At 41.4% G+C, this 21,184-nt stretch overlaps 1 protein-coding gene across 1 annotated transcript; it reads left to right on the forward strand.

The window, feature by feature from the left end:
• Window positions 1-3,282: 3,282 nt before the first annotated feature.
• LOC142790840 (uncharacterized) lies at window positions 3,283-19,921 on the forward strand. The gene is made up of 8 exons (XM_075885368.1): window positions 3,283-3,521; window positions 9,002-9,055; window positions 9,641-9,685; window positions 10,684-10,737; window positions 11,354-11,398; window positions 12,229-12,273; window positions 17,455-17,517; window positions 19,758-19,921. Exons 1-8 carry the CDS (start codon window positions 3,443-3,445, stop codon window positions 19,919-19,921), a joined length of 549 nt encoding a protein of 182 aa, XP_075741483.1. The 5' UTR covers window positions 3,283-3,442.
• The last annotated feature ends 1,263 nt before the right edge of the window (window positions 19,922-21,184 follow it).

Consider the following 21,184-nt stretch of genomic DNA (forward strand, 5'->3'; position numbering starts at 1 on the left):
AGGTCCACTTACAGTTGGTGTGATGTGTGATCCAGGGTCCAAGGACCTGAAGAGGTGGTCATAACACGGTAAGTAGCCGGAGCCAAACGTACACACGTCAGCGTTTGATCGGGATCAAGACGCGTCCTCCAGTTTCTAGGGGACCTTCGACGCAAAAATTTTGGTCTGTCTGTACATTCGTCTGTTGGTACACCTTCAACGGTACCCTAAACGGCACCAAACGACACCCCTAATGGCTGACCCCATCTGCAGCGCCCATCAATATTGCTCAAGGTTCAGCGTTCATACTTGTGCGTTTGTCAGTTAAAAAGCAATTATTGCGCATATCGAACGCATCATAACAACACGTCAATATTCTGTATGTGTGTCTGTTACTAGAAAAGGCATACATAAAGGACCTTAGCGTTTATCACTTTGCGCTGACCATGCAACGCTTGCACAAAAAGGCAAGTGTTTTCAACGCTTTGCTAAGACGACGTGGTGGTGACACCTACTCGCCGCTTTGCGTTCTACACCTTATCACTTCCGGGACGGGTGCGCAGGGCACGCGCGTTTTGTTTTCCAAGTTAACTGCCAGATAGCGCTCATGTCTCACGTGTGACGTGAATAGATGCGCTTGTTTGCCTCCGCTGCACGCTCGAGGCACTCTGACGCAGCGCCTACAAAATGCCATTCAACGATTTTCTTGCGCAGAACATCAAATAAATGTTTTTTTCACTCTCTCCAGAGGCGAGGCTATCGTCTTTCGACGACATTTGCAGTATACCACGCAGATACGGGGCCAATTTTTTGTTCTGTGTTTGTCATGAAAACGTCGGAAATTTCAGTACAAGGAAACTCAGGCAACGGATGTGGGACGCAGTGCATGCTGCGCTTATTCTGCTGGTATAGAAAGCACATGGGAACCATGAGACAATCGCCATGCACCACTCGCCTTTCAACGAACGCATGGTTGTTTAGCCTGAGCTTATTTTTCCGTAGTAGTCTATTCGTCTGTCACCAAGAATTCCGAAAAGGCATGCGAAAGCAGCTGCCATATGTATGCGAGAGCTTCGTTCAGGGACTTCCACCTTTGCATCTGCCAACATGTAACTATAAACGTAACGGACATGCACGGTCTTCTCACGTTTGCGTGTGGAGGGCGTATTCGTATAGGACACTAAACTCTTCGTTGTTGTAACAGCGAAGCTTAAATTGCACTCCATCACAAACAAACAAACAAACAAACAAACAAACAAACAAACAAACAAACAAACAAACAAACAAACAAACAAACAAACAAACAAACAAAAAATCAATCACACAATACCCAAGAGCAAAAAAAAAAAAAAAAAAAATCGGCAGATCCCACGTACCTGGGAATCGATGTTATGCGAAGCACGCGGAGGTAAGTGCACCATGTTGCAATTTTTTGATTGAGCGACACGTCATGAAATGACACTAAATATATGTACAAATCGTGCACGCACAGACATATGTTGAAGAGTTGGAGATGTCTATATAACCAGTTGTTTGCACTTGCGCAACGATGCCAACTGAAACATGCGTAATAGTAACACCACAAGCTGATATGAAGCGTTGATGCTCGCGAGGATGCTGGCCCTGGACACAGCTACATAAATCAACTTAAGCATATGCCAAGTAACCACAATTGACCTTAACCCGACGCGACGGCTGTATCAAAGGAGTACATATGTAATGTTTATAAAATTGGGTGGGCAGCACTGCAACCACTATTGGCGTTTCACGAAGATTAGCGTCTACTTTAAAAGTAGTTCCGAGACCTGACGTAGCGCTGTGGTAAAATGCTTCATTTCCACGCACAATGCTTGGGTTCGATTCTGGCTGGGACCCTGACATTTATTCTTTGCATTTGTCGGGTCGACGCTACCGATGTCGGGTATTTCTTAGCGCTCGCTCGCTAAAATTGTCCGCGTGCATTCTCGTCGTTCCTTGGTAGATATTAAGTGTCAATCACCAGTGGCAGATACCCGAATACCAGCGGCACGTACCCGCCTATGGGTATGTGCCACTGTCTGGCGGGAAGCGTTTGACAACGTACGCGACGGGATTGTGACATTATTCATGTCTTGCCTAGGATGCTAATTTTGGTTCACGCCAAATTAAGGGGGTGACCACGAGAGCACCCAACCGTAAGCAGCTAGATAAATAGATAGACAGATAGATAGGTACGCTCAAAGTCGCCGAAGTTTACTAAGAAATGCTTCGCATTTAAAACCGGTATGCGCTCTCTTCATTGTTCTTACAGTGAACCTGCTTAAGGTATGATTAACATGGACTCTATTGTTCAAAACCCCTCATGTCGGTATGCGCCAAAAGAATTGGGCAAGCGCGACTCAAGAACAGAGAAAGCAAAAGATATAGAGATAATAGTGACATAAGAAGTCAAGACAGAGAAACAAAGACAGAAAGAAGAAGAAACAGATAAAAAGAGAGATAGAAGGAAAGCATAGAAAAAAAGAGCCGCACTATCGCGTATAACAAGGGCGAGCGTCAGCAAAGGGGAGGGCGTGAAACATGCGAATGGGAAAGAAAAAAAAGAAAGAACTAAAAAGAAAAAGAAGAAAAGAAGGAAAAAAGGAAGCGATAAGAAGAAATTGAAAGAGAAAAGGGCAGAGAGAGAGAATGGTACAAAGAAACAGATGCAAGAATGAGGAAAAAAAAGACACAGCAAGAAAGAAAGATAATTAAAAAAAAGACGAATACAATGTCAGAAAGAAAGAGACAGAGAGATAGAAAAAAACATGAAAAGGCAAAAAAAAAACGACGGGATAACATGTACAACGAAACGCACAGGCTAGTAAGAGAGAAAAAAAAGAGTTCACTAGAGAAAGGCAAAAACAAAGAGAAATGAAAAAAAAACCCCAAGAGTTAAAAAAAGAAGCAAAAAGAGATCGAGAAATAAAAAGTACCTAAGAAAAAATAAACAAATAAAAGGAAACAGATACAGAAAAAAAAATACAACAAACAGAGATATAAAGAAAAAAAAGGAAGGGCAACGAGGTGAGTTTTTTCTTGAAGATTGACATCAATAGTGCAGAGCCGCCATAATTTTTTTCCATCAGCTACGGAGAAAATTTTCGTTGAGCTGTGCTGGATACAATACAGGAGCAGCTGGCCATAGTGCATTGAGAAGTAAAGGAGACAATATAAAAAGAAATATGGAGATTGAAGGCCGCAGTCGCATTGTATCTTGGCAAATCACAATATCTTGAGTAAATTCGTTTGTTTCAAGCCGTGGTTACACGCAGATGACCACGCCACCGTTTTAAGCGGGTAATTTTCTCTAGCAAATGCATCGTTCTGCAGTTTTTCACCGGCTCGTTGAATGATCATAACTACTTGCAAAGTACCGTTGTTGATGGTCAGAAGAGTACAAAAAAAGTACACCGATTGCTGACTAATATGTAACGCAAGAAAAATGAAGCTTGCTTTAGTCACCACAACACTTGTTCTTATCGTTATCATAGCCAACGAAGTGGAGCTCACCAATGTAAAAGGTGAGCAATTCATTCTCAAGGTTGTCCCTTCTATCAAGATATGCTTTGCAGCAAAAAGTAAAATTAACATCACGAAGCTTCAATTTCTCTCGCGAAGATTGCCACGGCTCAAAAAAAATTATTGCATTAGCGGCGGCGCCCAGACGCCGGTTTGTAATGCACGTAAATCAAAGAATTCACAACATACCCCGATAAGCTTGACAAGGTGAGCTAGCGAAGAGATTCTATAACTTTTGAACTAGTAATTAACTGCCGATTATCTATAGCTGTTGATTGAACTCAAAGAAACGGTGTCCTTGGGTGTCGTGTGGTTCTTTGTAACATTGAGTTACCGCAATAAGCTCGGTATCGTTTGACCTTGAAGAAAGTAGTGCCATTAGCAACCGATATCATAGGTGTACGCAGGATTTCTTCACTTGGTCTGAATTAAATAGAAATGTGGTTTGGGGTTAGCATTGTTTTCTGCGCCTTTAAAGACGAGTAGCATATGCGCCGCTGTGGAAAGGAGTGACGGCAAGGGTAACAAAGGCCAAGGGGGGTGTGGCATTAGTCATAGAGATGATAACTATTTTGTATATTGTGCCCGGAATATTGTGTCGGAGATACCACTGTCTTGCCGTGCCTCTTACATAGATCGAACGGGCCGATGCGTTAGCACGAGGCTCAGAGAGCACACAATGATGTCAAAAAAAAAAAAATGAGCATGATCACTTGGCCGCCCATTGTGGTAAGTGCAATTGCTATCATGTCTTAAAATATACAAGCGTTACATCAAAATCACAATATGGGGGAAATAATCGAAGCATTTTACGCCAAGATGAAGGAAACTAGTATTATGAGCAGGCCTCACTTAATATCCTAGTAGATGAGATTAGCTCTTTAAATGCCACTTAGGATGTGTAATGTGATGTCCGCTTGAGTTGTGCATGGTGTTATAAAAATGAAACCTTGATACGCATATGCTGATAAGCTCTACTCGAGCACAAAGACGCACGAAACGAACGAACCTGTATTCACAAAACGAGCACGAATAACTATCGTAATTCTCACTTCCTCGTGTGTCAGCAGCACGCTCATTTCGTAAACACAGCTGCGGCAGCGAGCGAAGTGACCTTCGGGCACTCTTTAACTACTGTAACTTCAATCAAGCTTGTGGTGGAAGTAAAAGATGTACAAAGCACCCGAATCACACGATAAGAGCGTGTACAGGAACGACATTGCTCCGTGAAGGCGTGCGCATCGCAACGCGTGAGGCGACGACCTTCAGAGGGCGCACAACGCGAGCCCGTCGCGCCATCTCGCTATTGATGATGAAAACGCGCTGAAGTTGCTGAAGTCTGAGGACCGCCAACAGTATATGCTGTATACGATCAGTATACTGAGGACCGCCAACAGTATATGGTGTATATGATCACTGTACATTCTAACCTAGTTAGCATGTACAGTGATCACCTGTTTTTCTTCACGCAGTCCTTCCTGTTTTCAATTGTCAAACTAAAACACTTGTCTGCATATATTTATTGTTTAATACGGTTCCTTGATAACAATACTCGATCTGTGTTCTCTTCTTTCTGTGCTTCGTTTTTTCTCGACTCCTGTTTTTTGTTGGTGTACGATTGGTGTACTTCGTACTTGGTTATCGTTCAAATGTATGATTGTTCTATGCCGTACTGCTGTGTTCAGTAATTATGTGTTCTTTATTATTCTGCTTTTTTTATTCAAACGTCGAAAGTTGTGACAGTGATGCTCACCCCTGTAATAATCCCCATGGGGGGATTAACAGTATTCTGTAAATAACTAAATAAATAAATAAATAAATAAATAAATAAATAAATAAATAAATAAATAAATAAATAAATAAAATATAAATAAACCGCCGTCAGCAAGCTGTACAACTCACGATTTGTGGCCCAGTGGTTTCATGCCACGCGCTGCGGAGAGAGAGGTTCTACGTTCGATGCATGATTACAGAAATTTTCGTTTTTTTTTTTGCTGCAGCGTGTTAGTGTTTTTCAATGTCATGCACCCGTGAGGGAAATACGTCAGCGGAGCCGCAGTTGGCCCCCGGCATAAAACACTCGGATGTTAAAAATATTGAGCGACAGACCGATTACACCGAGAGACACAGAGACAGACAAAAAGAGTAGCAAAGAGAAAAAAGAAAAAAAAGAAGAAATAAAGTGATAAATCGAGAAATGAGTAGGCACAGATAGGAAGATGGAAAGAGACAGACACAAGAAAAGATACAGAACAAAGAGAGAATGTGTAGTACAGCCCTAACCATCTAGAGTATAGTATAACATAGGAAAGGGTGGGAAAGAGAAACATGAAGAGGTAAAAGCTTCGCCAAGGCTTGACCAGCTGGTAACGTTTTCAACAACTCTGCTGTGACCTGGGCCTTGTGCGACTTGGTAGAAGCTACGAAAATTTGTAGCTTTTAAGTTGTTTGGCGATTAAGTTAGCCGTGTTTCAGATAAGAAAGGTAAGGGAAAGACAAATTTTAGAATTTGGCCTGAATGGCTTTCTTCAACACTTACGCTTTGGAACGAACTGTTGATAGGGCACTATTAGCGTTGGAGCATCCCCACCCCCCTCCTCGCCCAAATATTCACACCCTTTTGATCGCAAAAGTGTGCCATTGTTGGTGATCGTCATTTTTAAATATTGTGGACGCTCTCACGAGTGTTTAAAGAAATTTATTCTCACGAACAGCGGACATCAGCAACATTCCAACAGAACATCGTGACGGAACACAACATGCATAGGAACACCACAATGTGTTAAAAAAGATATGTTTCTGTGCCGAATATACAGATGTCAACTAGCACACTCGTAACTTTTTCAAGAGAAGCTTGGCGTTGATGCTTCGGCGAAAGCAAATGTCATAGCTCTAACCCTAAATTGACACTGCTCACGAGTCTAGCTTATTAGTAAACATAAGTACGGGGGGGGGGTCACAAGTTCCAGGCCACATCTCACGTATTTCTGTAGATGTGTGGCCTGGAAACTTTTAACCAGGACTTTACATACGTTTAAAATACAAAATGCTAGGCTCAGACACTTAATTCTGGTTAAAGAGGGAAAGCTGGGCAAAGTAGTATTGGTTAGTGATGTAAAAAAATGCCAGAAAGAAATAATGGCACAAAAAAGAAAAAGTCAGGAAGGCGCCTGTCCCATTTCTCTTCTACTGTCCCTTGTATTTTGTGCTGTTGAACGTCATGAGTGAAATTCTCGATTTTATCACATTTTGACAAACAATTTGTAGGCAAACCATATGGATATGCGAGTATAAATATGTAGTAATGCGGCAAGTGACTCCACTATATTAAAAAAAAAGAACACGGCTTTAGTTCTGTTCTCAAATTGAAGTTCTCTTCTTTGTGATATTGCCCTGACCCGTTTGCATACGCGGGTATTGAAAGCAGCATATTCGTTTTGAAAGGTGTTATGCAAAAAAATTGTTATTTATAAGATCTTACTCCTTGTACGCAAAAAATGCATGAAAAAGAGTTACCATGATTATGTTTGATCGTTTTCATTAGGCCGACAATGTAATAGACCAAGTGGCTGCAGAAAAAGTAAAATCTGACTGTTTTTGTGCAAGAAGGAAGACTGCTGATGTTAGCAAGGATTATTCCACTACAGAAGCGTAACATGTATCACACATTGTCATGGACTTCCACATTGTTAAAAAAAATGCGTCAAGTATTACACAGATGACATTTGTTTTTAGTAAGTTAAGCTGCCCACAGATGGAAAAAACAACGTACTAGTGAATGCTTAAATATTAATAAACATTTAGATTTCAACTCTGTCTATGTCTCAGGTATAATATTTTATTACAATATGCAGTTGACAAAATGGTTTTAAATCCATCCATAATGGAGAACTTGTGTTTGCTAGCTTGGTAACTAATTAAGTATATGTTTTTGTCAACAGCCACCTAGGTACTTTCAGGGATGAAAATTTTGAAGGCTACTTTAGAGTCCACGTTATATTTTATTTGCTGGGGGGCACTCTGCATAGGCATATTCTTTATATCTTTCTCTCTGTATTTGTCTGCGCTTTTAACACTTTAATAATTTAGAACATCTGATGGCAGTGTAGACTGAAAAAAAAAGTTGCATTTAGAGAGCCCGATGAGAGTATGTCGTTCCTGTGTTGTTTTAAAGCATCAATTTAGGACCAATTTCATGCGTAATGAACACAGATTTTTTTTCAATAGTTCGTAGCATGCATTCGCTAACGCGCCCAGAGTACGTTATTGGAAAGTGTCCTTTATCGAGCAGACAAGGATTCTCGGTGCTCAGGTAGGTATTTTAAGCTATTATTGTCAAATAATTTCTCGGCTACTTTTTGCATTTCACAGATGACCTTGTTAGTACCTTTCTTTTGTAGCTAAGTGCTGGTTTGAGCTCAAACTATGAGAGCTGGCGTAGTTGAAAATGGGCCGTATTTTCTGACCACGTGCAAGCGTATTGAAATATCGGAGATGAGTATTTAGCAGCGATTCGGACGAAGGTTTCCTGCGTACCCTCTTAATGCTTTCAGAAGCATTGCTATGAACAGAAGTATTTTTTTTTTTTGAAGAGTGGAGACACGACGGTTGTATCCCTCTAAATAACGAAATTGTCGGAGCAGCTTACTCCTGAATAAGGAAAAAAAAAGACCCTGATTCTAAAACTTGTCTGTGCGCAAGTGAGGCCATGCCTCACTTGGATACAGACCCAGAATGTGCACATATTTTATGTGAGCAGGTCATCTGGAACGTGCTGCGAAAGACTTGCACTGTACCCCTCGTACGCCGGAAGGTGGATGTTTACGACGATGCCGAACAATTCGCTGTGCATAAGGCGCTTGATCTAAGAACAAAGTCTGAACTTCCGAGCGCCGAGGTTCCGTTGTGAGGTGTTCAGCTGATGATCGCAGGGGCAGCGACAACCCGCCACGCGCGCTTTAGACGCTTCCGCTTTGTAGCGTGATAATGGTGGCTACTACGGTGCACGATGATGAGCTTTACGATGAAAGTCTAGGTTTAGCATATTGTAAAAGTGCTTTTAATAGTCAAAGTTGTTTCTTGAAAGAGTGTGAAACACGTGCAATATGAATATCTGGTGCCTGCAGCTCTCCAGTTTCACATCAATATCTTGAATTGGGAACTTATTGAAGGAATGGCTGTGGGCTTTGTACAGTGCGATGAAATTACAATGTATTGTAGTCGTATCATAATAAACATGGGTACTAGCCATGTTCTTTGGCCAAAAAGTCCACGTGTAATATAAATGTATAGTCTGAAAAACACACATGTTGTATAAATTATACCAGTGCTTTGCTAGAGAAATTAATTGGGTATTCTTGATAAATATAAGAACCAATTCAGGTTGTCATGTGCACTGTTAAGGGGTTTTCAAATGTGTACGTAGGAACTGGTAAGAGCCAGAAGTACGATGCATATATCAATAATTATTACCCATCTCTAGCTGTTAAAGGTTCAATGGCCCAAAGGTGGAGGAAAGCTCCATTACGGCGTAGTCGTAAGTACACTAATATTATACACTAATGAAAGTTCTTCGCATGTTCCAGTACAAAAAATGTTGAGGTCGTCATAGAACACAAGGACACTAATTGCAGGCTACTGCCTGAAACACCAAATTTATTTCAACACCTTTCCACTAAAAGTAATAAGCTTTTCCTTATGTTGGTCTTGGTACTGAGCTCATAAAGTGTAACAAGTTCTAATCGCCTATCATCATTTAAAACCTAACGATTTTAAAGGCTTGCATGTGTCATGAAGTTTGAGATGGTTATGACGCGCAAAAAAGTCGGGCCTTCTGAACTAGATAAATTTTGAAACTTAAGAACTTGTTGGAATTGAAAGGTATTTTTGTATATTGATATCAACCGAACGGGATTCATCATGTCATATAACGACTAGAAGTTAAACGCGTCGTGAATTGAGGTAAGGTGACCATGACATTGCTTCGCTTTTAATTGTATTTAATAATCAATGAAAAGTGAGCATAACATATGTCATAAAGTGGAAGGCGGAGTGCCAAGTATCTCGTAGAAATACCCCTCAACTGCAATGCCACTAACATGTGAAATTTTGGAAATTCCAGCAGGACCGAAACGCTTTTTGAAAAGACCTGCATCTGCAACAAAAAGTGAGCGAGATCCTTTCATTACGCTGCCGTGGGCACTGCCTCTTTTTTATCAGTTTTTGGTGGGCTTATTGCTTCCTTCGGTAACTGCCTTTTTAGAGTGGTAACTCTTTAGGCACTTGTCGCCGAGTACTGCGTCAATGGGGAGAAAGCTTAGGTAAACTTGCAAAGACGCAATAATGCACATATTTTATTTTGCGAGCACATTGCCATTTTCTATTCCTCATCAAACGCGAAAAGTGGTCATCGCCGTCAGCGTCAAGATGAAGATTGCATAAAGTGACGTGATTAGAGAGAAAATTGATGGCGTCATTATTTGAAGAAAACCGTGACGTGACAAACACCATTTTGTGAACTTTTGATGACTTGACACAATGAAGTCATTACATGACGCCGTCGCGGCCGATCTTGGATTCAGTGTTGAAAACCACGTGAGTGGCAGACAGCTGCAGTGCCTTCAGTTCTGGATGCACTTCAGTCAAATTAGATGCAGACAGCTTCATTGGAAGTAGGGGGGCGAGGAGGAACTGGGAATAATTGAATCGACTGAGCAGAATAATAAAAAAAGCAAAATAAGCAGAGCGCTTCTGTCCGGAGAACATCTCAGAAGCATGTATCAGGGACCCTGTGAGCATAGGTGGAATACCCCGAGGTTAGCGTTATCTACCCAAATGAAAAGCTAATATGTCACTCACGATAATGACCTCATGCCATGCGCCTGGCTTCAGGCATTTATTCTGCTTGTCGCATAACCATAGACACCCTCACAGGTCGGTCAGTCCATCAGAGCAAACCAGTTGGGTATGAATACTTATAATTAGGAAGTGCCAAAAAAAGAAGAGCTTTGACAGAGACGTCTGTATGAATCCGTATGTGCAATACGTAGCTTTGGGGGGTCGCCACAGCACTTTCGGCATTTTCTTTAAATGACGGCAGAAAAACTTTAATTTTGTAAATTATTTTGCAGCAGTGATATTTAAGTAATATTAATGTTCTTCCAGGCAAAGGACACACGCACAACGGACATGCAACCCAGTGGAAAACACAAAAGAAAGGTAACTATCTAGCTTACCACGTGCTCTTATACGTCACTATGACTGAAAAAAAAAGTACGTGTGACAGTTTCAGTTAATAACCAAGCCTCCGTAAAGCTTAACTATGATACAGAGATCATAACATGCTCACCCGTAACACAATCAAAACCGACCAATCAGTAACGAGGCCAAGTGCTCTAAGACCATTGTGCATTTATATTCTGTCATTTTGCCACGAATGCATTATTCTTACTGAGTCATTCTGGTGTAAATAAATTTGGAATCAAATCATTTGGGCATCGCCTTGTACGGCCACACTTCGGCTCCCTTGTAGCGGTGCGTCGTCGATGTATGTAGAATTCTCATCGTCTTCGCCTAAACCAAGGTATTAAATAACGTTCAGTCTTTACAAACTAATGGCCATGTTATTTCTCAAATTGAGAAACACCAAATTTAGTTTAACATCCTTGCACCACGCCAAGTTTTATCATACGCTCTTTCTTCAGCCAAATTTTATTTCATTGAGCAAGTATGTGCAACCCGTGCAAATTATTAGCAGCCTTTTGAACAAGTACCATCATTTTGAAGCAAAAAAGATACAGTAATTTGAAATGACCACGCGTCATTTACATCTTAGGTCATAAAATGAAGAATCCGATGGGGAAAGACAGCTCGAAAATGGGTGAGTGGTAATGCCATTTTGCGAATAACGACAATATGGTTGCAGCATTTACGTGTAAAAATAACGTGTTCCATATTATTTGACACCAAGCGGTGCCTTATCATGGTATTTTTTGTTACTACCGTGCACATGCACTTATAGCTTATGCTGTCGTTGAAGTGCAGTGGCTCTTTAGTTGAGCTCATTTCGCGTTTCTACACTAATAACGAGTTTCTCACAGGTACGCGCAGATACTTCCTGGAAACTTGGGTAACACGACTTGAAGCCAAGATTTGAAGTATACACTGCGTTGTAGTGGCATACAAAGTATTAAAACGATTACTGCATTCTGCGCTACAACCCTCGAAATTTCAGTATTGATATTGATAGCACTGTATTTGAGCCCAATGTCGTAGAGCGAAATTCATTACCGATGCTTCCAGATTACCAAAGTTTTCCAATGTGGGACACCTTTGTTTAAAACACCGTTTTAGTAATTCATGAACTTGATTTATTTGTTGAAGGGTACATTATAATTATATTTTTAGATACACATGGGCTCGTCAAAACTTCTATGTCGTTGCAGTATTGAGACATGTCGCTATTAAATTCCATTTGAAGTGCTTCATTTGTGAGAATGTCCACATAAACAAAAATACAGTAGCATGTCAGAACACATTAGGGCATGGTCGCTGCACGTTATTTAGTGTAACAGAAAAGAGTTGCATACATTACTTTAGCAGTTGGTTTTTGTGAGTGCTTACTTGGTCACTAGAGAAATATCTTAAGTGCAACTGTGTTTGTGTGTGCATACGAGTACTTGTGGTGCATGTTTTGTCTGTTAATTGCAGATAAAGTAATGACGACAATGATGGTAACGCAAATAGGAACTACATGTAAGTAAAGTGTCCACAACACCAAACTTTTGCATGAGATTTAAACCATTAGATGATAAGTGAATAAAGAGCTTCTTCCCATCTCCAGTGCCTCAGATAAATTCAAGTTTTAATTCCGAGGCATATCTTTTTTCTACGACTTCAATTTATCCTATGTTGCAAGTTGCTCTTGTCGTAGTCAATGTAGGCAACAAGCACGTCAGCATCACTCCTGACTTGCCACCAGCGATGTGTATTTATCGTTAATCAAGATGCTTTCCGATTTATAAGCTGTTCACCAAAAAGCATGTGAACTGTCTTGTTGACGCTACCACAACAGCTCTATGTCGTAGCCTTCAATTAAAGTGAATAATTTACTGGACACCAATTCGGCATGGCCCCTGCTTCCACTGCTGCAGTCTTTTCACTGATGCGGCAAGTTTGTTGGTCTGTCCGTGTTACAAGGAGAAATTTGGTTGATTAGCAGGCTACACATGCCCATGAGCAAGTTGCCAGCCATATGGCGTCACAACCACGGAGTCCTTGATGAAGTAGTGCACCCAGATTTATACGCAATGAAACAAAAATGTGTTTAATAACGAAGAATGATTCTAAATGTGAAACATGATTGAACACATTATCAAGACAACAGCGAATCTTTTTATTACATCAAGGTTACAGTAACAGACATTTCTGACGAGCACACATTGCTGCCTTGGTAGCAGAAGAGAACCCTGTCACATATGTGTCATAACAAAAAGCTCAAGTACAACAAATGTTTGTAGTTACACATATAAATGTGCCACCACAGCAGGCTATGAATCGTCACAGTAAAAATATCGCTTATGTGCCGCAAAGACTTTGCCGCTGAACTTAAGAAACCTTATGATGCAACAGACCTCCAGCAAAGACTTGCGACGGACAAAGAATAACAACGTAGCAAGTGCATCATCATCATCATCACCACCACCACCACCACCACCACCACCATCATCATCATCATCATCACCATCATCATCATCATCATCATCATCATCAGCCTGACTACGTCCACTACAGAACAAAGGCCTCTCCCATGTTCCGCCAGTTAACCCGGTCCTGTGCTTGCTGCTGCCAATTTATACCCGCAAACTTCTTAATCTCATCTGCTCACCTAATCTTCTGTCTCCCGCTAACCAGCTTTCCTTCTCTGGGAATCCAGTTAGTCACCCTTAACGACCAGCGGTTATCCTGTCTACGCACTACATGCCCGACCCATGTCCATTTCTTCTTCTTGATTTCAGCTATGATATCCTTAACCCCCGTTTGTTCCCTAATCCGCTCTCTTCTTGTCTCTTAAGGTTACACCTACCCTTTTTCTTTTCATTGCTCGCTGCGTCGTCCTCAATTTAAGCTGAACCCTCTTTGTAATTCTCCATGTTTCTGTTCCTTAGCTAAGTACTAGCAGGCTACAGCTGTTATATACCTTTCTCTTGAGGGATAGTGGCAATCTACCTGCCATAATTTGAGAGTGCTTGCCAAATGTGCTCCACCCCATTCTTATTCTTCTAGTTACTTCAATCTCATGGTTCGGCTCCGCGGTTATTACCTGCCCTAAGTGGACAGTCTTTTACAACTTGAAGTGCACTATTACCTATCTCGAAGCGCTCCTCTTTTCTAGGTTGTTGTACATTACTTTCGTTTTCTGCAGATTCATTTTAAGACCTACCTTTCTGCTCTCCTTGTCTAACTCCGTAATCATGAGTTGCAATTCGCCCCTGAGTTACTCAGCAATGCAATGTCATCGGCGAAGCGAAGGGTACTAAGGTATTCTCCATTAACTCTTATCCCTAACTGTTCCCATTCTAGGCTTCTGAAAACCTCCTGTAAGCGCGCGGTAAATAGCATTGGGGAGATTGTGTCTCCCTGCCTTACACCCTTCTTGATTGGTATTCTGTTGCTTTCTTTATGAAGCACTATCGTAGCAGTTGATCCCCTGTCGATTTCTTCCAGGATGTTTATATATACTTCATCGACCCCCTGATTCCGCAGTGTCTGCATGACGGCTGATATTTCTACTGAATCAAACGCCTTCTCGTAATCTATGAAGGCTATGTATAGTGGTTGGTTATATTCTGAGCATTTCTCTATTACCTAATTGATAGTATGAATGTGGTCGATTGTTGAGTAGTCTGTTCGAAATCCTGCTTGTTCCTTTGGTTGATTGAATTCTAACGTTTTCTTTACTCTGTTAGCAATTACGTTTGTAAATAGCTTGTATACTGCAGAGAGCAAGCTAATCGGCCTGTAATTCTTCAAGTCCTTGTCATCTCCTTTCTTATGTATTAAGATGATGTTAGTGTTCTTCCAAGACTCTGGTACTCTTCCCGTCAGAAGACACCTCGTAAACAGGGTGGCTAGTTTTTCTAACACAATCTGTCCTCGATCTTTCAATAGATCTGATATTACCTGATCCTCACCAGCAGCTTTGCCTCTTTGCATGCTCTCCAAAGCTTTTCTGACTTCTTCTATCATTACTGGTGGGGTGCCATCTGGGTTACTGCTAGTTCTTCTAGTATTAAAGTCGTGGTTGTCCCGGCTACTGTACAGATTTCTGTAAAACTCCTCCACTATTTTAACTATCCTATCCATATTGACAGTTATTTTGCCTTCTTTGTCGCTTAGTGCATACGTCCGATTTTTGCCTATCCCAAGTTTCCTCTTCACTGCTTTGACGCTTCCTCCGTTTTTGAGAGCGTGTTCAATTCTCTCCATATTATACCTTCTTACGTCGGATACCTTCCGCCTATTAATCAACTTCGAAAGCTCTGCCAGTTCTATTTTGTCTGTGGAGTCACAGCGATGGCGTAGTGGTTATAGCATCCGCCTCGCTTGCAAAAGGTCCGTGGTTCAAATTCCGGTGCCGCGCAGTTCCCAACCGGATAAAAAAAAATCCGCGTGGTGATGGAACTGCATTACGAGGCCTGGGGTGTGGCCTCACCGGTAACCACCACCGGGAATGCACTCCCTCACCAGAGAAGGATTGGCCACCCTGGTGCAGTATCTGGCCACTACCTCCCACATGCATACGTCAAATAACTCACGGCCCTCAGTCCCCAGCAGCTGTGAAGCAATTCACCACGGCAGCAGTCAGATCTGCAACGCAGCAGAGGGTGCTAAGAATCTCTGGATCCTTACAGGCCGCCATTGGAACCTGAACTTGGCAACGTTTAACGCTAGAACCTTATCTAGTGAGGGAAGTCTAGCTGTACTATTAGAGGAGCTAGAGGGTGTTAAATGGGATATAATAGGGCTCAGTGATGTTAGGAGGACAGATGAGGCATATACGGTGCTACAGAATGGGCACGTCCTTTGCTATCGGGGCTTGGCTGACAGAAGAGAACTGGGAGTGGGGTTCCTAATTCACAGAAACATAGCTGGCAACATAGAGGAATACTATAGCATTAATGAAAGGGTGGTAGGTATCGTAATTAAACTGAATAAAAGATACAAGATGAAGGTAGTACAGGCTTACGCGCCTACATCCAGCCATGATGACGTTTCAGTTGAAAGCTTCTATGAAGACGTGGAATCGGCAATGAGTAAGGTAAAAACACAGTATACTATAGTGATGGACGACTTTAATGCAAAGGTAGGGAAGAAGCAGGCTGGAGACCAGGCAGTAGGAGATTATGGCATCGGTACTAGAAACGCCAGAGAAGAGCTACTAGTAGAATTCGCAAAACGCAATAATTTACGGATTTTGAATACCTTCTACCGAAAACGAGGAAACCGGAAGTGGACATGGAGGAGCCCTAATGGCGAAAATAAGAACGAAATATACTTTATAATGAGTGCACACCCAGCCATCGTGCAGGATGTGGAAGTGGTTGGCAAGGTACGATGCAGGGACGATAGAATGGTACGGTCTCGAATTCACCTAGACTTGAGAAAGGAACGCCAGAAACTAATACGCAAGAAGCCAATCAATGAGCTAGCACTGAGAGGGAAAGTACAGGAATTCAGAGTCTCGCTTCAGAACAGGTACTCGGCTTTTAGTGAGGAAACCAACCTTAGCATAGATACAATGAATGATAATCTGACGAGTATCATTAGGGAGTGTGCAGTGGAAGTTGGAGGCAGGGTAGTTAGACAGGACACTGGCAAGCTTTCCCAGGAAACAAAGAATCTCATTAAGAAGCGTCAAATCATGAAAGTCTCAAGTAGCAAGTGCAAAGATACGCAAAACGTCAGAAATTCCTCTCAAACAATGCTGTTGCGTTTTTCCTTCCCTTGAGGTTTATCACTCATAGAGATTTCTGAAGCACCTAACGATAGCTCATTTTGAAAAACAAGCTACTCCATCTCCTGGACATTTTCATTCAGCCCATAGGTTTGTGCTACTGGTTGTTTGTGGCCGTTCTCAGAAAACTATTCTTTGTTAAACGTCGTGTCACGCCGAGAAGAGATAACAAAGGAAGGAGAACAATACGGGCTTGTTTTTTTTTGTAGAGCACTACATGAGATAGAACTCGCCGGCACTGAATTTTCACATCAAGAATATTACTTTAAACAGCATCTCCAATGCCTTCCATACCTTTTTTGTCTGTTCCATGTAAGGTTGAAACACGAGGTGTGCAGTTATCACCTATAGCTCTATATGAATCGTATTTCTTCGTTAATACTCATTCCATTGTCAATGTAACCCTCCAAAACAGAAAAACTTTCCCGAAAAGCCTTTGGTCATTTAGGGGATACAAAGCATCATAAAATGAGTCAGAACACTTGAGGTAATCCTAATTTTCCCGCAACTTGTTGCACCCAATGCATTGCCTGGTGTAAAAAAATGTGCTCCATGTATCAATTCGCCAAGTACACCGCCGGGCCATACGATCAGTAAAAGTGGACGTGCAATCAGAGAACCTAGACGAGAACAACACACAAGGCTCGCAATTATTGTTGTTCTTTTTGGCTCGGCTTTGTGAGTGACATTTCACATCAGAGGGGTATACCACGGAAACCCGACATCTTTCACTATGGGTCTAAACATGGAGTGCGTAGCCGTCGTCCTTGCTTCCATCACCACGAGCTTGGGGTAGTACTAGAGATCTGAAAATTGAGTAGATTTGGTTGCTGTTAGCTATACCGACAGGAAGACGCATCCATGCCTCTAAGTAGTGTAAAAGAATATGAACACATTGTTTTCCTTGTGCATTCTTTCAGTGACTAACTCGGCCGTAAATATAGCGCAGACTTCTCTTGGATTGAAAGGTTCGGAGAATAACAGTAAGTATGCCTGCGACTTCATTTAGCGTTTACGATCAAGCATTGTCCTGGGCAACTGCAAGCTGAGTTTGATCAGAGCCTGGGGTTTCACTATAGTCTGAGTCTGTTTTAGGAATGGGGTACATTAGCAATCTTGGCGGTCCTATACTGTCGTCTGACGCCTTATGTCGCTTCGCGACACAAAGACACGTATCATGTATAGCACAGCTGTGTATGACAGTATGGTAGAGCATATAAAGGGGCAAAAAAAAGGAAGTAAGGATGAGAAGAGCGGTGTGAAGTTGGGGAGGAGAAAAAAGAGTAGGGCAGAAGGTAAAACAAGCATGATATAGCCACATATATCGTTACTAAGGCAAGATCATCAATAGTACATTATACCAAGAAGGCGGGAAAGAAAAGTTAGGCCTAGAAAGCGTTAGTTAAGGGTAAAAAGGACATATAGGAGGCGGGGGGATGAGGGCTAACCACAACATGGCCATTTATAATATAGCATAGCCATCTGGTGGGATAAGCAGAATGAACAAAGGAAGTGTCTCAGTTCGACAGGGTGAGACTATTTCTCTGTTCATTCTGCTTGTCCCACTACATGTTTCCATCTGTAGGCTCACACAATAATTTTGGAGCATAGCCTGGCGTAGTACAGAAGAGATAAGGCTAGAAAAAAGACGAAAAGGTGAGGAGGAATCGGGGGAATAAAATACACCGTAACCATGTATGGAACTACGCAGGTTTACGATCGCTTGTAACGTGGCTATGTGTAATGCAATATAGCAAGGCGATGAGAGAGGAAAAGAAGGTGTGGGATCAGGCTAGTTGGTATTCCATAACTGCGTGAGCAGCCCGGAAGATGCAAAAATACAAGGAAGCGACGAGAAATGGCGCTGAATTCAAACTAGTATGTATTAACACGATCCATGAAAAACCAAAACAAACTAGCCCAGGTAATGGCAGTTCATTCACTTGCGCAAGAATTTGTGGTTCCTTGCGTTTGTGCCTCTCCCCCTGTGTTCACGTAGCCAGGGAAAGGAACCTATAATGAATTATGCGAAGATCAGGCGGAAAGAAAGGAAGAGGGAAGAAGAGAAAGCATAGCGTATTCGTGTATAGTATGGCGCAGTGTTGTGAAGTGTAGTATGGAAAGGAGTGGTGAAGGAAGGTGAGGGTGAAAAGTGGTAATGGGAGGATGAAAAGAAGAGAAAAGAGAAGATGGCAGGGAGTAATGCTTTGGCGTGCGCTGAACCGCAAGAATAGGAGGGGAGATGATGACGTGTGATCGATACGTTTGTCGTGAGGCATTGCGCAATGCTTATAATGTGTACTCCAACTCAATCTTTACAATGCCGGTAATGCGTGCTGCTAGACTGCGAAGGTGCAAAGGGCACTTAGTTTGGAATGTTGCTCAGTACGGAAAGAAGTGCCGCAAGAGAACTCTTAAAAAAGTTTATTGTTAATCTTAAAGTGATCGCGTGAACGCTTCCGGAAGATGTTTTTTTTTTACCACTCGCCTTGTTTGATTGCTCGTCAAGTGATCTTCAATTGATTTTTATTTGGTGCTGTATATGGGAAGCGCATCATTCGCATCGAGAAAATATCTACACATGAAAAAGTCACTCATGTAGCTGAAAGTTAACGATGTTAGCCCTGGAGCAATATTGAGCTGCTTTGTGTCAAATACCAATATCAAAAGTTGCCTAAGCGTCCTGGTTCAGGGTCTTACGTGATTGATCTATCATAAAGTGGGAATGCTTCGAATGTGCATGCATTATGACGGCATGATAAAAACAGGTTGAGAAGAATTTTAAATATACATTTGCCATTTGAAGGCAAGGTTGTGGGTATTGTTTCAAGAAATATATTACAAAAATGCAAGGCTATTCTTAAATAAATGAAGTTTGGCCTTTGGGAATTCGGAACAATATATATATATATATATATATATATATATATATATATATATATATATATATATATATATATATATATATATATATATATATATATATATATCGAACAGAGACTGAGACATTTATCTGGTGAAACAGGCCTCAAGCGGTACATTGCATTGATTTGAGGTATCAGGTATAGAGTAGTTGTGTGTCTTTAAATATACTTCAGTGTGTGACGAAATTCTGCAATAGAGATGACAATTACGCTAATGTTCAGGAGCCCTTGCATCTAGGGCACCGATGTGTAATATGTGTCATTGCAACATTTGAGGCATAATTGATTCCTTTTTTTAGGTGCGGGTCTTCAAAACGTCGACGCTGGAATGGGCGGAATGGATGGAACGGGTGGAATGGGTGGTATGGGAGGAATGGGTGGTATGGGCGGTATGGGCGGAATGGGTGGAATGGATGGAATGGGTGGAATGGGTGGAATGGGTGGAATGGGCGGAATGTATTGATGGAGTGGATTTGGCACAGGATTTGCCGGTAAGTGTCACTACTTTTTTCTATTTGAGCAAAGATATCTCCCTAACAAATGAGGGCTAGATTTAAAAGCTCATTTTATGCGGGTAATGGTGGAAGTTGGGAATGAGGTTAGAAGACCGCAATGCTTGTCATTAAAGCAGCTTCCACGATGGAATCATGTCATTTTTCTAGAAACAAAATGTCGAAACTTTTTAGAGTCAAAACATCTGTAAGAAACCAGACAATATCACCTCGCCTGTCATTGCACAAGCAAAATTTATGCATTACTAAATTTATCTTTGGGGCTTGATAAAGAAGATACTATATGAGATAATACACCACAAGAACGATAATACGGCAGTAAAACAGGCTTTTCAATGGAAGAATGGCACACTTGACGCGGGAACGCTTTTACTTTATGACCCTCACCACTCGTGAAACAATTCAATTTATTTTTAAAGCTTGTTTTTACTGTCAACAACTGACCTGTTACACTATTGCCGCTGTTCTTGTCTGTAACCTAGAACTTTACATCCGTTGTAAGGGGAAAATGCTTACATTCGAAAAGACGTGTAAAGACTGCACATGAACAATTTCGTAGACAAAATAAAATTATTTCACACCTAGTTGAAATTCACGGGTTTACTTTTTTCTCCGACACAATAATAATAAAAACAAAAAGAAAGTGATTCCAACAAAATTATAGGGCACGTTGTTGCTAAAAATTATAATAGTAATATCATATAAGAAAATTTTGATACCAAACGTTTAGAAATAACGCACCTTATACTTTTCTTGGCGTTATTTTAGACTGGCTATCATTATTATTTTGGACCTTGTGACTTTGTCACCAGTTGCTAGCACTACACCGTTCAAGAGGTTGTTAACGCCTGTCTGTCACGAAAGCTTCAACACTTATCTTGTGAAGCTCATGTGTGCGACTTAAGCAGGGAGGTGCTAAATAGCACATCCACGTGCTAATGTGCTGAAGAAAAGAGTCTGCCTGGAGAACGAGAATAAGTGCACGAGTAAGGTGTTGGAATTGCAGTCTACTTAGGTAATTACGTAAGAACTTACAAGTTCACGGGTTCCCCATTAAAATTTATCTAACAACGCAAGGGGGTTTACGAGACGTGTGGTTGGTCAATGGTCTTTGTGTACGCGTACGCATCCGTATGATGTCTGGTAATCTAAGTTTAGTTGGGAAGGTAATAATATGTCAATATTGCTGATGACATCGCATTGATGAGAAACTT

Source organism: Rhipicephalus microplus, unplaced genomic scaffold (genome assembly GCF_043290135.1).
Source record: "Rhipicephalus microplus isolate Deutch F79 unplaced genomic scaffold, USDA_Rmic scaffold_132, whole genome shotgun sequence".
NCBI classification, from domain to species: Eukaryota; Metazoa; Arthropoda; class Arachnida; order Ixodida; family Ixodidae; genus Rhipicephalus; species Rhipicephalus microplus.

Bases quoted from the DNA above. Each gene is read 5' to 3' on its own strand.
- LOC142790840 (XM_075885368.1), top strand. From the start codon at position 3,443: ATGAAGCTTGCTTTAGTCACCACAACACTTGTTCTTATCGTTATCATA. The intron at 12,274-17,454 runs GTAAGTAAAGTG...GCATTCTTTCAG, and splicing joins AACGCAAATAGGAACTACAT to TGACTAACTCGGCCGTAAAT. The intron at 17,518-19,757 runs GTAAGTATGCCT...TCCTTTTTTTAG, and splicing joins GAAAGGTTCGGAGAATAACA to GTGCGGGTCTTCAAAACGTC.